Below are 15,674 nucleotides of genomic sequence, written 5' to 3'. Positions count from 1 at the left end.
GCCTTACAAGTTACAACACCGCGCAACGCCACAACTCAGCGCATAGCACTCCCATTAGCACCATCACAAAGACAAGTCAACACGCAACAACACAGGCGCGCAACAGAGTCCCGCAACGCAAAAGCACAAAGAAGTTTGCTTTCAGATCTACAAAGCTAAAATCATCTTTATACATGCAGCCAATCACATTGTAACTATTTGATTGTGAAGCATGTTTACAACCAATATACATGCACGCCAGAGCGCTGGATAACTATTAGATGCCATGTTTAAATCCATTTGCATGAGCTACTATGGTATGATGCCACGCATCAATTACACACACACACATATATATATATAAATATATCACTTGTCAACCTTACGTAAGTCAATACGTAGCTTTTGCATGCCATATACACATGATATGTTTCTCATACAAGAGTTTATGTGGCCAATACCGATAGAGCGCAATGAGTATACCCGGTTACCCATATATATATATGCAAAACACTATGCTATATATATAGTTACGCATGAGAAGCGAACTTTATATTTAGCGCATCAATGCCACTGTTAATATTCTCTTGCAAAATTAGCTTCGGCATGTATGATTATCCAACAGTAGGACATCACACTTGCATACGACACTAGATAGCTGCAGTACCACATGCAATATCTATGCATGCATGACAACAAATAGTCACAAGCAGACAGTGCAAATTAGTCCACTAAATCAATATAATTAAGTTCCTAATGACTTATTTGTTTTACTACGAGGAATTGAAAGGAGAACGACGCCAAACCGGGCATCTCCTCAAACGCAAAACCAAAAGGCTATTTGCAGTCCCCCGAACAATGGAGCGACAACTCCAACATGATTTTAGTACTTGCATTGATCGCTATCCATGCTTATTTTAGAGTGGCATAAGATAAGTAAAATGCTTTGTCTCTCTACACACATAATCTTTACATAATGTTACTACTTTTTATGGATGCTTACAAATATATCACACTTGATATGCATGCTCATATGACTTTTAAGCATTTCCTACAACATTTTTGTAGAGCTAGCAAAAACACATGTCATATCTTACAAACGAATATCATGCTTTTGTCAAATCTTGAAGGCTCATAAGCATGCCCACAAAACGCAAAATGCCGTTAGCAACTTCAGTACAAGAATTTGCTATGCCACAACCATGTTTAAGTTTAATTGTAATTCAATTAACTAAACATGAATAACTTATCTACTTAAGCAAAAATTGATGCTTAAAGAATGCGTGACGCACACACTCAAATATCAAACTTGATTGTGCTAATAAAACTAGCTAGGAATTATTCAAACTATTGTTCAAGAAAACAATTAAATTTTTTATGCATATTGTTGCGAAGTCAAAACTACTTTCCTCGCCAAAGAGCGAGAGACCTTCCTCTTATAGCACGAGAGATTTTTCCTTGCATAGCGGAAGCCGGAAGACATTAGCCCAAAGATAACACATTAGTCCAAATCGCATTGCACGAGACTAGCTAGTCCAACTATATAGAGGCTACTCATACCCTCTATATACATTTTGTTCAGCTAAGCTTTGCACCTTGTACGTTTCTGCAATAACATGTTTCAGGAATCAAACACTGATTGGGTAATCATCCAATACAAAGTAAAAACTCATACATGCATGGATAGCGCGCAAGAATATATATATATATATATATACACACACACACACACACGACTGTATTGTAATCCAACCTAAGCCAAATATCCCATAATTGGCATTAGACCGTCAACTACTTAATCTTTGAATTTGAACCAAATCTGACTTGCTCTAGCTATCAAACTTACAGTATCTTCTTCTTTTTGGATGAAAAGACATACAGTACTCTTTATTAATTTATCATCTATTGGCATGCAGAAGCATATTCCAGGGACAAAAAAGAATCCGAAACTATTATCCGATCGCATGAAGGGGATGCTAATGGACAAAGTTCTGTTGTTACCATATGTCGGAGCATGCATGAATCAGACATGAGGAGGAACAGTACGTGGCTTTGGAGTTTTATATATGACCTGATGGGGATGAATAATGGTCTTGAATGATTAAAACTGATGTAAATGATATCGGTGATGTGATAATTGAATGTTCACTGTCATCATCTTGTGTTTTATATGAAACGGTGGGCTATTGCTCATCTCCAGTATGCATCTCTCAGCAGATAAACTATGTCCCATGTACCCTAGCTAGCCCTGTTTTATAAGAGATGACGAAAGTAGCAATAATGTGTATTTAGATACGGAGATGGTGTTCAATTCGCAATATATATAATCTACACCATGATAAAATTATATAATGACAAAAATTTAACAAAGAATGAGATACCTCCAATACCAAATATATGCTTCTATTAAAATTACAGCACAGAATTCAGTATCTCTAAACATCGTTCAATCTATAATCCATTTTACATTTCAATGGAATGAATCGATAGAGTGAGTCTTCTTATTTTTATTGTCGATCAGTCCCTCACCCAATTGTACGTGTTTCTTTTTATCTGATCACTGATCATCTCATGCATTAGTCGCGCTCCGTTGATGTTTAGCTCTCTGATTTTGAGACCAGATTCGATATCTACAGACAAACACAGACATGTATGAATGGGGATATATTTATTTTTATTCAGATCGAACCTTAATATATTTATTGTTACTTCAGATCAAGCCTTAATTAAGGATGAAAATATGATTTTTTTTCCTAGTCTATACAATATGTACATGCAAACGGACTCGCAAGTACTACTATTCCATATTCGACTTTCTTTAGTTCTTAGGATCAAACTCATCGGCAAAAAAGATCATGAACGAAACGCTAGATGAACAATTCACACAACTGCAACCGCTGCGCAATGCATATTAGGCATTATCTCCCCTAGCAAATCAACAGTTAGCATTGATGACTTCGGCCTCAGACGCAGCCGATCCGATTGCCCCATTGAGAAAGGTGGTGTTGACGTCGTTCTCTTGCACGCACCAAGCCATTTAGCTTGCATGTACTTCTGCTTTCTCCACGGCCCCATGTGCATTTTCTTCTCCTTCATGCACTTCTTGGCAGCCGAACACAAAATTTTGATCAAATTTTGAAGTCTCTCAACCTTGCTGACAAAGATTTCGGGAAGTCGTTGCACCAATCTGTTGTATTTATCGCTTGCTCTGGCCATCTCAAACTCGGCTCTGAAGTTGAGTTCTATGATCACCCTCACCTGTCCTTTCCTGGAGCTTGAATTGTCCACTACATCCAAAAATGTGTGCTCGCCTAAACACAGAGAAAACGCAAGGTTTAATATAACCAAGTTGTTTACCAAATTTTCGAAATAATCCCAATTAAGGAGTGGGTAGACTGTGTATCAGAGTACCAGACCAATATACAATATCTTTTTGGTTTGGTTTATAGCGATGAACAGAGTCTTCACAGATTCAAACTAGTTTTAGAAAAAGAGCAAATTGGTAGAACTTAAATCATTATTATAAAGATGTTAGATCACTTATCAGAGAAACAGAGAAGTATATGAGATTAGGATATATGTATTCTAAGATTAGGTCTTAATCATGAGCATCTTCCTCAATGATCTCGATCCTCATTATTTCAATGATAATGAGGAAATCAAGATGTTTAAGAAAGATGGAGGATGATCAAGGCATAATGACAATTTACATAGAAAAAAGGAGGAGTTACGTGATCGATCAGGCTAATTAAATAATCAAATAACATTGATTGAATAACATAATCGTGGTCGGTTTTCTTACCTGAAGGAATATCCGGCGAGCTTCTCCACCTGGACTTGCATATAGCACTGTCGTAACCAGCATTGCAAAGCCTGCCGCAAACTTCCCTCATAAGGCAACTCCGGCAACCACTCGCAGCCTTCCCACAACCGCATACCCCAGCTCCTGCCGATTCTCTCACCGCCTCCTTCGTCACACTCCTAATCGTCGTCTCTAGAGAACTAGTCCTACACAACGTGGCCTGCAACACAGATCGATCACAACAGTTAATACTTGTCTCATTTCACAACGTTAATTAGCTAGCACTACATCAGGAATTCAAGAACGCAACGCTAGCTAGATAAGTAATTACTTGTAAAATCTGGTTCTGGTTCTCCCAAAACTTCTTATCCTTCTCATCCTCTCCGGCATCCTCTTGATCATCGTCCATGTCAAACATCGCTTCATTTTCTTGACTACTCTGGCCCCCGTCGCTGCTGCTGTAACTCTGCTCGAATTCTTGACATCCATCTTCCAGAAACCCGAAAACCATGCCGGAGAAGCTCGCTGCCAACAGCTCCTGTGCAGTGTTTGCCGGAATTCTGGCCATATTTTGGACTAAGGTGGTTCACAAAACAAATGGTGTGATTAACTTGGCAAGAATCTTGTGGGTTTTTCATACATATATATAGTCACATACACATACCACTAGCAGGTAACGAAACCTCACTGTTTGGATTAGGATAGGGCCCATAGATTTCACTGGTTGGTTTTGGTTGCTACGGACAAAACAACTTTATTTGACTACTTTCATGTCATCCATTTAGATTAATAACACATGTTATATATTAATTATGATATAAATGTAGTTATCTATATAAATTAATAATAATAAATAATATTTATCTAATTTACATTTAATAAAATTTTAAAATTTATTATTTTTATAATTTTTCAAATTTAGAATTTAGTGTTTACGGGGGGTTTTAGTGTTTATGTGAGTTTAGTGTTCAAATTTTAAAAATTTTAAAACCCTAAATCTTTAATATTAAATAAGTAAATTCGTGGATCACCCCTTATATGTCTACTCATGTCCACCCGTAAAAGTCACATGTCTTAAATTTTATAAATTAATTAATTATTTATTTTTACTATGTGTTATTAATTAATCTAGATAAACATAATTATATCATAGTTAATTTAGGATACATAACGTTTATCTAAGTAAGTAGACACGAGAGTGGTCAAAAAAGATAATCGGTAAATTTACTTTTTAATCTTAAACTCTATCTTGAAACCGTAGACTCTTTGTATAAAAACTATTTATTATTATTGAATTTAAGTTAAAAAATTAATAAATAGTTTTAAAATTTTAATAATTAATTATGATAGAAATATAGTAAGTAAAAAGAACCCATAACATTAATTTAGGTGGGTAGAGAAATAAAAAACGGTCAGTAAATTTACTTCCGCTGCATGGCGACGAGGATCCACGTCAGTCAACTCCAATAATTGCAACAGTTCTGGGTTTTTTTTTTTGGAAGTAGTTCTGCTGGTTTTTCTGGACCGGGGGGATATTCGAGTACATCCAACTTCCATTAACAAAAAACAAGAAATTAGAAATTAAATTGCTCTACCTATTTGATTGGTAGGCCCCTAAACACGATGGAATTATTAGCTTGATGAGGAAATTGGAGCAATATCAGCCGTGGATCGATGGATATTATCCCCGTTGAGGGGCCCATGTGTCCGGCAACCTACCCAACATTATGGAGTGATTGGAGGGTACTTCGTAGTATTGGATTGAGATTGAATACGCGGCGTCCGGGCCTCGCTTAATCATCTCTTTTTCTCTCTGGTTTCCGGATAAGGACGGGAACTAGAAGGTTGGCGACGGTGGGCGAGGAGGTGGTTGAAGGGGCGTTTTGGTCATTAGAAAGCCCAATTTTTTCTTCTGAATCATTCACATTAATGCGTCTTTGTTCATATAGTCTGTCGCGATCAGATGATTAGTTCGCTGTGCGCACATCATACATGAACGTAGGGGTGGACTTTTAGACACTGAAAAACTGAAAACCGACCAAAATCATACCGAACCGATACTGAAAAATCGAAACCGAACAAAATCGATCTATCAGTTCCAGTTTTACATCAAATTGAATAGTTCGGTTTCGGTTTGCGGTTTCGTCCGTGTAAAAAACCGATCAAACCGAACCGAATTGAATCGACATATATGTATTTAATCATTAATATTTAATATAGTAATAGGTGTATAACATGTTTATATTTACTAAGAGTTACATACGATATACATGATTTTACATGATAATGACCTCGAAATGTCTAACTTAATTGCTCACAGTCTTTAACTCATTAAATATTACGTTTGGTTAATACTCTATCGTAACTTTGTTGATTTTATTTGTTGTTTATAACTTATTGCAATCTAGTTTACTTATTTACTAATTTGAAGTACTAAACTTGTAGCTTACTACTTTATTTTGATTTTAACTTTTGTTTTAAGTCAAGTGTGAAAAGTTATTACAAATGATAGGTTATTAACCGAAATCGAACCGAACCGAATTATAGGTGAACCGAAACCGTGGTTAATAGATAATTTTTTTCAGTTTCGGTTTTGAGAAATACAAAACCGAGACCTCGGTTTCGGTTTTCGGTTAGTGCTCTTAAACCGAACCGATGGAACCAAGTCCACCCTTACATGAACGTAATCTAGATTATTATCAATTTTGACTTAACACTAATGAAGTCATCCGAAATAGTGCAATGCTAATCGCTTCATAACTCCGTGTTATAAATTATCGATTGATAATAACTACTAGTGAAAGGATTAAGCTCGTCACTAAATTTAATTTATACATAATGCATAACGTATCGTTGAATTGTAGAACAATTCATTATTAGAATACCGCTTACTTGTGTGATTAGGTCTTAAGGGTTTATGGACTAAAATTTCCACCAACATCTTCTCATAGTCTATAGAGATGTATTTTCCATCATATACAATGAGACCTCATCATATGAAAGCATGCATAATGAGAAGATAATACCTTGCGCTATTGAACTACCTAGAGATCCTTTAAAAAAACTAAAGATCATCAAGCTTTTCTACCTAGAAGATTGCCCACCAGCCACATTGTATTAATTAGCTAGGCATGCATCTACATCGGTAAATAAGTAATTAGGTAGGAAGAAATATCACTTTGATCGTTAAAGCATGCTTCGATCGACACTTTAGTCCTTAAATTTGTGAAAACTTCACTTTGGTCATCTAACTATACTATATGTATATCACATTGGTCATTCTATTTATTATTTTCACTGTTTTTATTTGTTAACTTGAAGAATAGTTCGGAGATTAAAGTAATCAAACGATAATTTTTTCTTAATCTTTAGCACAACAGTTTAATTATTTTCTAATTAATTAGAATGATAAATATGATACTATATATTAGGATTTAACATTCAACTAACAAAAAAGATATACAAAATGACAAATATGACATGCAAGTAGTATAATTAAATGACTAAAGTGAAGTTTTCAAAATTGTAATGAACAAAGTGTCGGTGTGATATTTCTGCCAATTAGGTAATATAGGCCTTGATGAAGTAATATACTATAATTGATTAGAAGCACAGCATGTCATCGTGGTCAAAATATATACAACGTCAGTCTAGTGGACTAATCCTTCCAAACACTACATTGATTTACTATCAAAATAAGCTTGTTTTTCATCTTTAACATGTTCACGTCCCGATCCATAGATAATGTACGTACGTTGCTTACAATTTTTGCAGTCGTTTTCCGGTCCCCAAGTAAACTATTAATTCTACGATATATTCCAAGTTTTTCACTTTTTCCAGCTTCAGTTTTGGCCATATTATTTTCTGGTCTTCCTTACTTAATTAACAACTGGAACTCGAATGATCAACTTGCCTTTCTTAATCGGTGTATGGAATTGGTCATTGTTTATTAACAGGCGATGCATGTTGAGTTAATCTAATAGAGTGCTTATAGTTGGCAGCATGTAATTTAAAGATACGATAAAGAACAAAACTGGGAATCAAAATTCACTGTGAATCCAGATACTAGTTGTCGACCACAGCCACATTAGTTTTGCCAATTTGCTGATTCTTATAGATTGGGATGAGATATATTGGATTGGGTTAACACTTAAGATCTACAAACACAATAAGGTTTGTCGAATCATCATACATATCTAAACTCGTTTATAAAAGATCAAGTTGGGGCTCTAGCTACCGTATCCATTGAGCATATTGAATAATATATGTTCATGTTTCGGATCTTAACCTGATGACCTTGATTAGTCACTGATCCAATGTACGTGGCGATGACTTATAACTTGTCAACTGCTTCATTCAAGCTATATCTGGGAGCTTGGTAACTATTATTCGATGAACACTGACGAAAGCAACATAAACATGTGTCGTCGTACGTACATGAAAAACCCAAATTAATACTCCAAGTAACCAAGAAGCTATATATCATGCCATCGATCGACCAAGTATATCATGTATATCCTTAAGCAATTGTGTGGCTCGCTTGCTGCTGTATAACTGGGACGTATTTTGACAATAACAAGTATATATATATATATGAAAACAATCGAGAGAGAGGACGTCGGACATTCCACCGACCAACAACGCGCAATGACAACGCGGATAGTGGCGTGATCTTTGACGTCAGCACTTTAAAGGTTGTGCGGACGTTCTCTCCATAACCGGCATATATGTGTGTGTATATATATATAGGCCGTTTCAGGTGCACAGCGTCCGCACCTGAAAATTCTCCTATATATATATATATAATGGCCATTCCACTAAGAGAATTTTTTTGTTAAATGGATAGCTCATTCACCAATTTTTCGATTACATTTCCACATTTCCACCGTTTAAATTTTAGGTTGTAATGTGTAAATCATCTTTGTAAACTTTTAGTCAAAATGATGATTGTTAAGATATCAAACTTGGTGAAAGCAATGGACGCGCAAAATCTATCAAACTTGAACCGTTCATGCTTATAAGGTTAAATCTTAGTTTTAAACGTCAATTTTACATATGTGATTTACACATTAAATTCTAGATGTTGAATAGTGGAGATGTTGAAATGTAATCGAGAAACTAATCTAGTGACATATTCTTTTAAAAGACAAAAAAAAAAGATGCTTTAGTGGAATGGCCTTATATATTTGAACACATCATTTAGATGGTAAATGCCCTTTGGATCAAAAAAAGGATAAGAAGATAAGAACATAATGTATAATTTATAGTTGACAGAAAGGAAACCGAAATATCGGTGTACATGAAGTTTTGAAATTATTACAAAAAATTATAGGCATACACATGCATGTCAGCATGTTGTACACATGTATATATATTCGCATCGTCTAAAAGAAAATACCCAATATCTATTCAAAGCGTATTCCAGTGTGTGAGTTTCTCATTTAGATTGTCGCCATTTTGTGATGGATACGACAAGGTACCAAATTTGATGTGTGATCGATGACCGAGCTGGTCGGCCTTGTTCGTGGCTGATAAGGTGGTAGGAAAAGCTGGATGAGTCCGCATTCGAAGTTTAGAACGACAAAGGTTCTTCCAGAAGCTCTGTATCACTGTATGAGTTTCTGGATGCATGCCAGAAATTTCAAACAGAGACACAAACTTGATCGAGTTCGAGCTAGACCTGCGAGGTCCAGCCACGTAGTAGGCATGCAAGCATGATGGACCGTTAGGAAATTCAGAAGGGACTGAGAGTCGGAGACTTCAAAGATTCAAAGATGGTAAAAAAAACCACAGAAAATTTGTGGTGCACGTAAGGCTAATCCAAATAGACGGATCCTGATAAATTTCATACCAGTTGCATTCAGATAGGACTTCAAGTTGAGTGGAAGCGTCCAGCTGATAAGGTTCAACACCTTGATGTGGTGTCTTTTTTGTCCTTCTCATATGTAGTCTCTACTTGTCTGTTTCGCAAGATTTGATGAATAATTTAATTTGTTGACGAGCTTTTTTTCATATAAATTTCACCTTAGAAACAATCAATGCAGATAATGAACATAACATTGTCAATGGGTCAATGGGAAAATGTCGTGATAACTGAGAAACAAAACCACTGGCAACAACAAAAACTGAGTGGACGTGTAATCCCATCGATTTAGAACCAACAACATAAGACTATAAGTCGATCCTTTCCTTTCTGTCTTGCCCGTCCCTTGAGAAAAGGAAGACGATGAGGACTCATCTGTTTATCATTTTATGCCTCCCACTGACTAGTGAGTAGTGAGTCACTCCCACATGCGCACATCGTCCATTTCTGAATAATGAGAGGTAAAATAACATTATCCATATATCTAGCTGGACTCATATTGTTGATCAATCTCATTCCAATGACTAGTTGGATCGGCCCAGCTAAGTCCTCGCCGTCATGGAATATGTCAATGTGTTACGCTATCAAATGAGTGATCTACAACAGAATTCGGACGCCGGCCGGGCATTACAGATCACGAAGAAATACCTCATTCGAGTGAAATCATCTGCGACATGCCGATCGGAGGAGTTTAATGTGTTACCTGGTGGTAAAATTGATCGAGAATGCATGGAAAACACTCAATATGTGTGTCAGTGACCCAAAAATAATGTTTATGTGCTTTACATTGTCCTGTACACTAGTCCATTTTTAGCTGGCCATCATAAGCCCATCTTCTTCTTCATTTTTAGATGATTTTCAAGAGATTGATCATTCTACGACTACCAACCTTCATAGTTCCTACCCAAAATCGTAACTATCTTATTGGAGTATCATTTCCTTTCATCATTGTTAACAAGACAACATAATTCCTAGATAATAATTCTTTAACTGTAGCAGCTTTAAGCTACTCATGGGCATAAATCTCAAAATTGAAGATAGCAAACAACTATAATAAAGGAATGAAACTTCAGACTCGCATGATGCCTGCATTCATTGAACTCACTCATGAAGCTAGTCATGTTCTTTCATATTTACAAGTAATGTTCATGTACAACACCAAATCAAGTTATATATGTATGAAAAAAATAATTGGGATATGATGAAGAGTTCACCTACCGTCCACTATGCTAGTACTGGACCAAGAAAGAGATGCTGAATTGGACATAGACTGCTTGATATCATCAAAAGTTGGGTGTGATGATAATCCATACCCAAAATTATGTGAGAACTCGGACCACATTTCCTTTGATTCCAATTTATGTAGCAAATAAGCATCCATTTGCTCTGTTTCCGACTCATCACCTCCCTCGTTATCATTCTTCCCCTCCAAAATTTTCACCACTTGCCTCATTGATGGTCTTGCATTTGGGTCAGGGTAAGCACACAACAATCCCAAATGCAAAACCCTCTCCACCTCCTCTTCATTAAACCCTAAACCTCTGCTCCTCAACTGCTCATCAAATGCATTTAGCAATTGCCCATTCCCCATGAGTTGCCACACCCATTCCACCAAGGGTGGTTTCCCTTCCTCTATAGGCCTCCTCCCACACAACACCTCCAAAATCAAGACTCCGAACCCGAAAACATCCGTTTGGGCGGATGCTCGCCCGACGTGAATGATTTCCGGGGCTAAGTAGCCCACGGTGCCTACCACCCTAGTGGTGCCGAGCACATCACCATGGCCGTGCATCCTCGCCAACCCGAAATCCCCTAACCTTCCATTCATTTCCTTATCAAGTAACACATTGCTTGCCTTAATGTCCCTATGCAACACTTTTGATTCCCATCCTTCATGCAAGTACAAAACCCCAGAAGCCACATCTCTCAAAACCCTAATCCTGTCTTCAAAATCCAACATCTTACTCTCATCACAATCAAACACCAACTTATCCAAACTTCCATTTTCCATATAATCATAGGCCAACATGAAATTCCCCTTCTCTTTCTTACACCAACCTCTCAACCCCACCAAATTTCTATGCTTCAATCTCCCAATGCTTGAAATCTCAGCCAAGAACTCTCTCATTCCATTATTCTCAGGGGAAATTCTCTTCACCGCAATCTCAGCTCCTCCTGCCAAAACACCCTTGTAAACCTTCCCATTCCCTCCAATACCAATCACATTTTCCTCCCCAAACCCATTCGTCGCTGCTTCAATCTCCGAGAAAGTAATCCGGTGAGGCCAGTACTCCAATTCCCAATCCTCCATTTCATCTCTCTCCCTTTTCCTCCTCCTCTTCCTCTTGATCAAAAACAGAGTAAACAGAGCAATCACACAAGCTGCAATGAAACCCCCTACTGTAACTCCAGCAATAAACCCTTTAGACTCAAAAATCGATGCCTTAGGAAGCACAAAATTAGGCAATCCAGAAGTGATCAAACTCTCACCCATAGAAAAATTAGAATTGCTGAAACTCCAAGCCAAAATCATATGTCTCTCAACTAACGCCCCCGTCGAGCCTGTAAACCCTACAAACATTTCCTCCTCCAAAACATCAGAAAGATTATAAACATAACTCAACAATGGAGTCGTCGGCCTCGGCATCCCAGCTTTCACCATAGTCACATTAATCACCGAATCCCTATAATCAATCCAAGCCTGGTAATTGACGCCATTGTTGAGCTTCAACTTCTTGAAGACCTTATTTCCAGTCCAATACCCCGCTTCGTATGCATCAAGCGACTCCAATGAGTTCACATCAATTCCCACATGGTTGTCATTTATGTCATTGAACTCCTGGTTCTTGAACACGTCGAACTCGACCCCGAAAACATGGTTCTTGGAGCTGCCTCTGTTTGTGAAGTTGAACAGCCCTAAATGCTCGGTGGAGCTGGTTCCGTTTATGCCCTCGGCGGGCGTGAAGAGGAAGACCATGCCGTGGCCGGGAAGAGCATTCTTGATCGGAGCGATGGAGAAGATGAAGGAGGTGGAGAAAGGGTAGACAGAAGCAGAATTTGGAGGTTTGGTCGGGATTTTGTATTTGTAGAGAGCTCGGCCGATGGAGAAGCTGGTGGCGTTTGTGAGAGTGAGGATTTGAGAGGAGACGGTGGCGTTGCCGAAGAAGAGGAGGTCGGAGGAGGAGTTGAAGCCATTGAAGATGAAATCGACGGCGGAGAGTGGGTGGAGAGAGAGGAGGATGAGGAAGATGAGGAGGAGGGTGCTCATGGTGGAGAAGCAGGGGGGATGTGAAACAGGGTGAAACAGAGGAGTTGAGTTTGTAAGATATATGGGCGGTGATAAGGCTTGTAGTCAAAGAGTTGGGGGATTTGAGTTGACTGATGGAAGGGAAATTTGACCCTTTGATATGCAGTTAATTACGAAAATGTACAAAGTTTGACTTGCGAGGTCGGATTGCAAGTGTTGTCGGTTTGTGCTTATCTGTTTTTATTTGCACTACCGCCGCTACTTTTTTAAAAGATGACATAACATTACAGTAGTTTCTTGACCAAAAAAAAAACATTACAGTAGTTTATGAAAATGATATATAATGTGTGATAATTTTTTCGTACAGCAAAAGAAGAGCTAAAGATCACATGGATAATATTATTGTATTTAAAACATGCCTGAAGGACCAACCGATGCACTAATTGGACGTTCATGAGCTTATTTAAATCTCTCACAGTGAACTGATGCTATTTAGGAAAACGCACATAATACTTAAAGTTTCACGGTATAATGTATAATTATAAGGTACTTTACGGTTGAGACTAAGTAATATGTGACGGTAATTGAGACTCAATTATAGTTTCGTAATAATCTACATGTTGTTGCTCCACGATGTGGGACTACCATCCCTATTACTAAGTTATGCTATCATGCTTGCTCATGTCATTGTTCGGGGTGTTGCATAGTAGTTCATTTCCAATAACGAGAGATATGTCACATCAAATAATCACAGTCACTTCATTGGCAAGTAAATTGTGCTCAAATGCTCAATGAGATTCGCACAATCATCCTAGGTAGAGTGGTTCTAGTTTCTTTTTAATTCACGGTCTTATGTCATACCTCAGTTGACAATTCATCCTAGCCGTCGCTGCGATACCTATAATGGCATCTTCGTTATATTGTGGAGAACTGAACCTCATTGCCAAGTGAGAGGTTGAAGAAACAACGTATCCCTCTCTCGTACCAAACCATGAGACACAATAACCAAATCTTGGGACTCTCTCCGTACGAAAAGCAATCGTTCGCGGGGGCGGCTGCTGCTCTTCTTCAGTTCTTCTTCTTCTTACTTGTCCTAAATTTGGTAACCTCAACTATTACTTGCTTATCAAGTTAAACCAGTTATCTGCCTCTCAAACCAATTTTTGTGAAATTGTCTGATTCTTCAAAACATACCTAAGGAATTTGGTTTGTTTGAGTAATGTATCTACATACAATGTGAGAACCGTGACTAGGTTAAAATGGATGAAAGACCTTTCAACAGAGGCATGCGTTCATACTAACAATGTAGACAACAAAAACTTTGTCAACAATGAAATTAAGGGAGGGCTTCTATTGCGGACCACTAACTTGCGGACTCAATACGGACCTTTAAAATACATTGTCAGATCAATTCAATGCTACATATATTAGATAGCTCAATAGATCTGACCTTACTCAATCATGTCGTTTACTTTCTTCTTCTGTGCCTCTCCTCCTTCACAGAAATTCCTCTCTCTCTCTCTCTCTCTGCCTCCCACCATCCTTCATCTGATTGTGGGCATCCTAGCAACGACGTACTTCAGCAAATCTCATCCACTCTTTGAATGATCGATTGAGTTTATTGAGCATATAAAACTCTGCCTAAAATAATTATAAACAAAAATTAACTCTAATTGATCCATACATAAGATTTATAAATTATAACGATACGTGCAACACTTATTTATTTAATTTAGAAACCATTATTTGATTTATATTTAGTTTGCAAGTTTATCTAATGGATAAGATCATAAGAGAACAGAAAGATCGATCAACTTCATCTTCAACTACTCGGTTTAACCAAGTTGGAGATTTGTCTTTCATCTCTACTGCCTTCTCTATCTCCATCGTTTTATGGGTTTCGATCGGTTTAATCAAGTTTCCTCTCTGTTTCTCTATTATGGGATTTTTGGATTTACAAATATGGATGACATCAGAGAGAGAGAGAGAGAGGAATTTATGTGAAGGAGGAGAGGCAGAAGAAGAAAATAAAAGACATGATTGGGTAAGATCATCTATTGAGCTATCTAATATATTTAACGGTGAATTGATGTGACGGTGTATTTTAAAAGTTCGTATTGAGTTTGCAAGTCAGTGGTCTGTAGTAGAAGTGCTCCCATGAGATTAATTTAGAGGACTAGGTGTGATCAATACGACCAAGTTTCATGAGATACATTATACATTTATACTTAGAGGACTGGCATAAATGGTTTTGGAATATACTATATGGTGCCATGGGCACAAGACTTTTTTTTTATACGCATGGGTACAAGACTTCTTCTTTTTTATACGCATGGGTACAAGACTTCTTCTTTTTTATACGCATGGGTACAAGACTTTAACATGATCAACTTCTAAGAGATTTCCTAATAAGAAAAGTCAGTGATTTTGTAGGTGGATGGTCTCTTTTTCAATAATTGAACGAGGTTTAGTTCGGTTTCAAGAAAACTCTTTTAATTCTCATATTATTCTTCACAGCCAATGTGCACGTAATTAGTTGACATGTAGAGCTAAGATAATGTAATGATCAACCAGTTAACATCAATGTTGATTGGTCTGAAATGGGTATGGCTTCCCTAATTTCTACCATCTTCGAGAATCACAGGAAAATATGCATACCAATGAACAAAGTCAACGAACTTTCAATCATGCAAAGGCCAGAGTAGCAATAGCCAGGCTAAAATGAAGCGAGGCTAATCCCAATTAGTGTCTTTCTAAAATAGTTGGGCCTGAATGGTTGATAA

At 37.5% G+C, this 15,674-nt stretch overlaps 2 protein-coding genes across 2 annotated transcripts; both read right to left on the bottom strand.

Moving 5' to 3' along the window:
• Positions 1-2,634: 2,634 nt before the first annotated feature.
• Positions 2,635-4,391, bottom strand: LOC126788231 (uncharacterized). The gene is made up of 3 exons (XM_050514203.1): positions 4,113-4,391; positions 3,782-4,001; positions 2,635-3,290 (listed from the first exon to the last, which is right to left on the bottom strand). The coding sequence occupies exons 1-3, from the start codon at positions 4,347-4,349 to the stop codon at positions 2,860-2,862; spliced, it is 888 nt and encodes a 295-aa protein (XP_050370160.1). The 5' UTR covers positions 4,350-4,391; the 3' UTR covers positions 2,635-2,859.
• A 5,804-nt stretch (positions 4,392-10,195) lies between these two features.
• On the bottom strand, positions 10,196-12,913 carry LOC126788228 (L-type lectin-domain containing receptor kinase VII.1). The gene is made up of 2 exons (XM_050514200.1): positions 10,863-12,913; positions 10,196-10,311 (listed from the first exon to the last, which is right to left on the bottom strand). Exons 1-2 carry the CDS (start codon positions 12,910-12,912, stop codon positions 10,229-10,231), a joined length of 2,133 nt encoding a protein of 710 aa, XP_050370157.1. The 5' UTR covers position 12,913; the 3' UTR covers positions 10,196-10,228.
• Between the last annotated feature and the right edge of the window lie 2,761 nt (positions 12,914-15,674).

The sequence above is a fragment of the Argentina anserina genome, chromosome 3 (assembly GCF_933775445.1).
Source record: "Argentina anserina chromosome 3, drPotAnse1.1, whole genome shotgun sequence".
Lineage (NCBI taxonomy): Eukaryota > Viridiplantae > Streptophyta > Magnoliopsida > Rosales > Rosaceae > Argentina > Argentina anserina.
This window is presented reverse-complemented; position numbering and strand designations above follow the sequence as displayed.

Bases quoted from the DNA above. Each gene is read 5' to 3' on its own strand.
- LOC126788231 (XM_050514203.1), bottom strand. From the start codon at position 4,349: ATGGCCAGAATTCCGGCAAACACTGCACAGGAGCTGTTGGCAGCGAGC. The intron at 4,002-4,112 runs GTAATTACTTAT...TCTGTGTTGCAG, and splicing joins ACCAGAACCAGATTTTACAA to GCCACGTTGTGTAGGACTAG. The intron at 3,291-3,781 runs GTAAGAAAACCG...CTCTGTGTTTAG, and splicing joins CTCGCCGGATATTCCTTCAG to GCGAGCACACATTTTTGGAT.
- LOC126788228 (XM_050514200.1), bottom strand. From the start codon at position 12,912: ATGAGCACCCTCCTCCTCATCTTCCTCATCCTCCTCTCTCTCCACCCA. The intron at 10,312-10,862 runs GTAGGTGAACTC...GGCATGTCGCAG, and splicing joins CAGTACTAGCATAGTGGACG to ATGATTTCACTCGAATGAGG.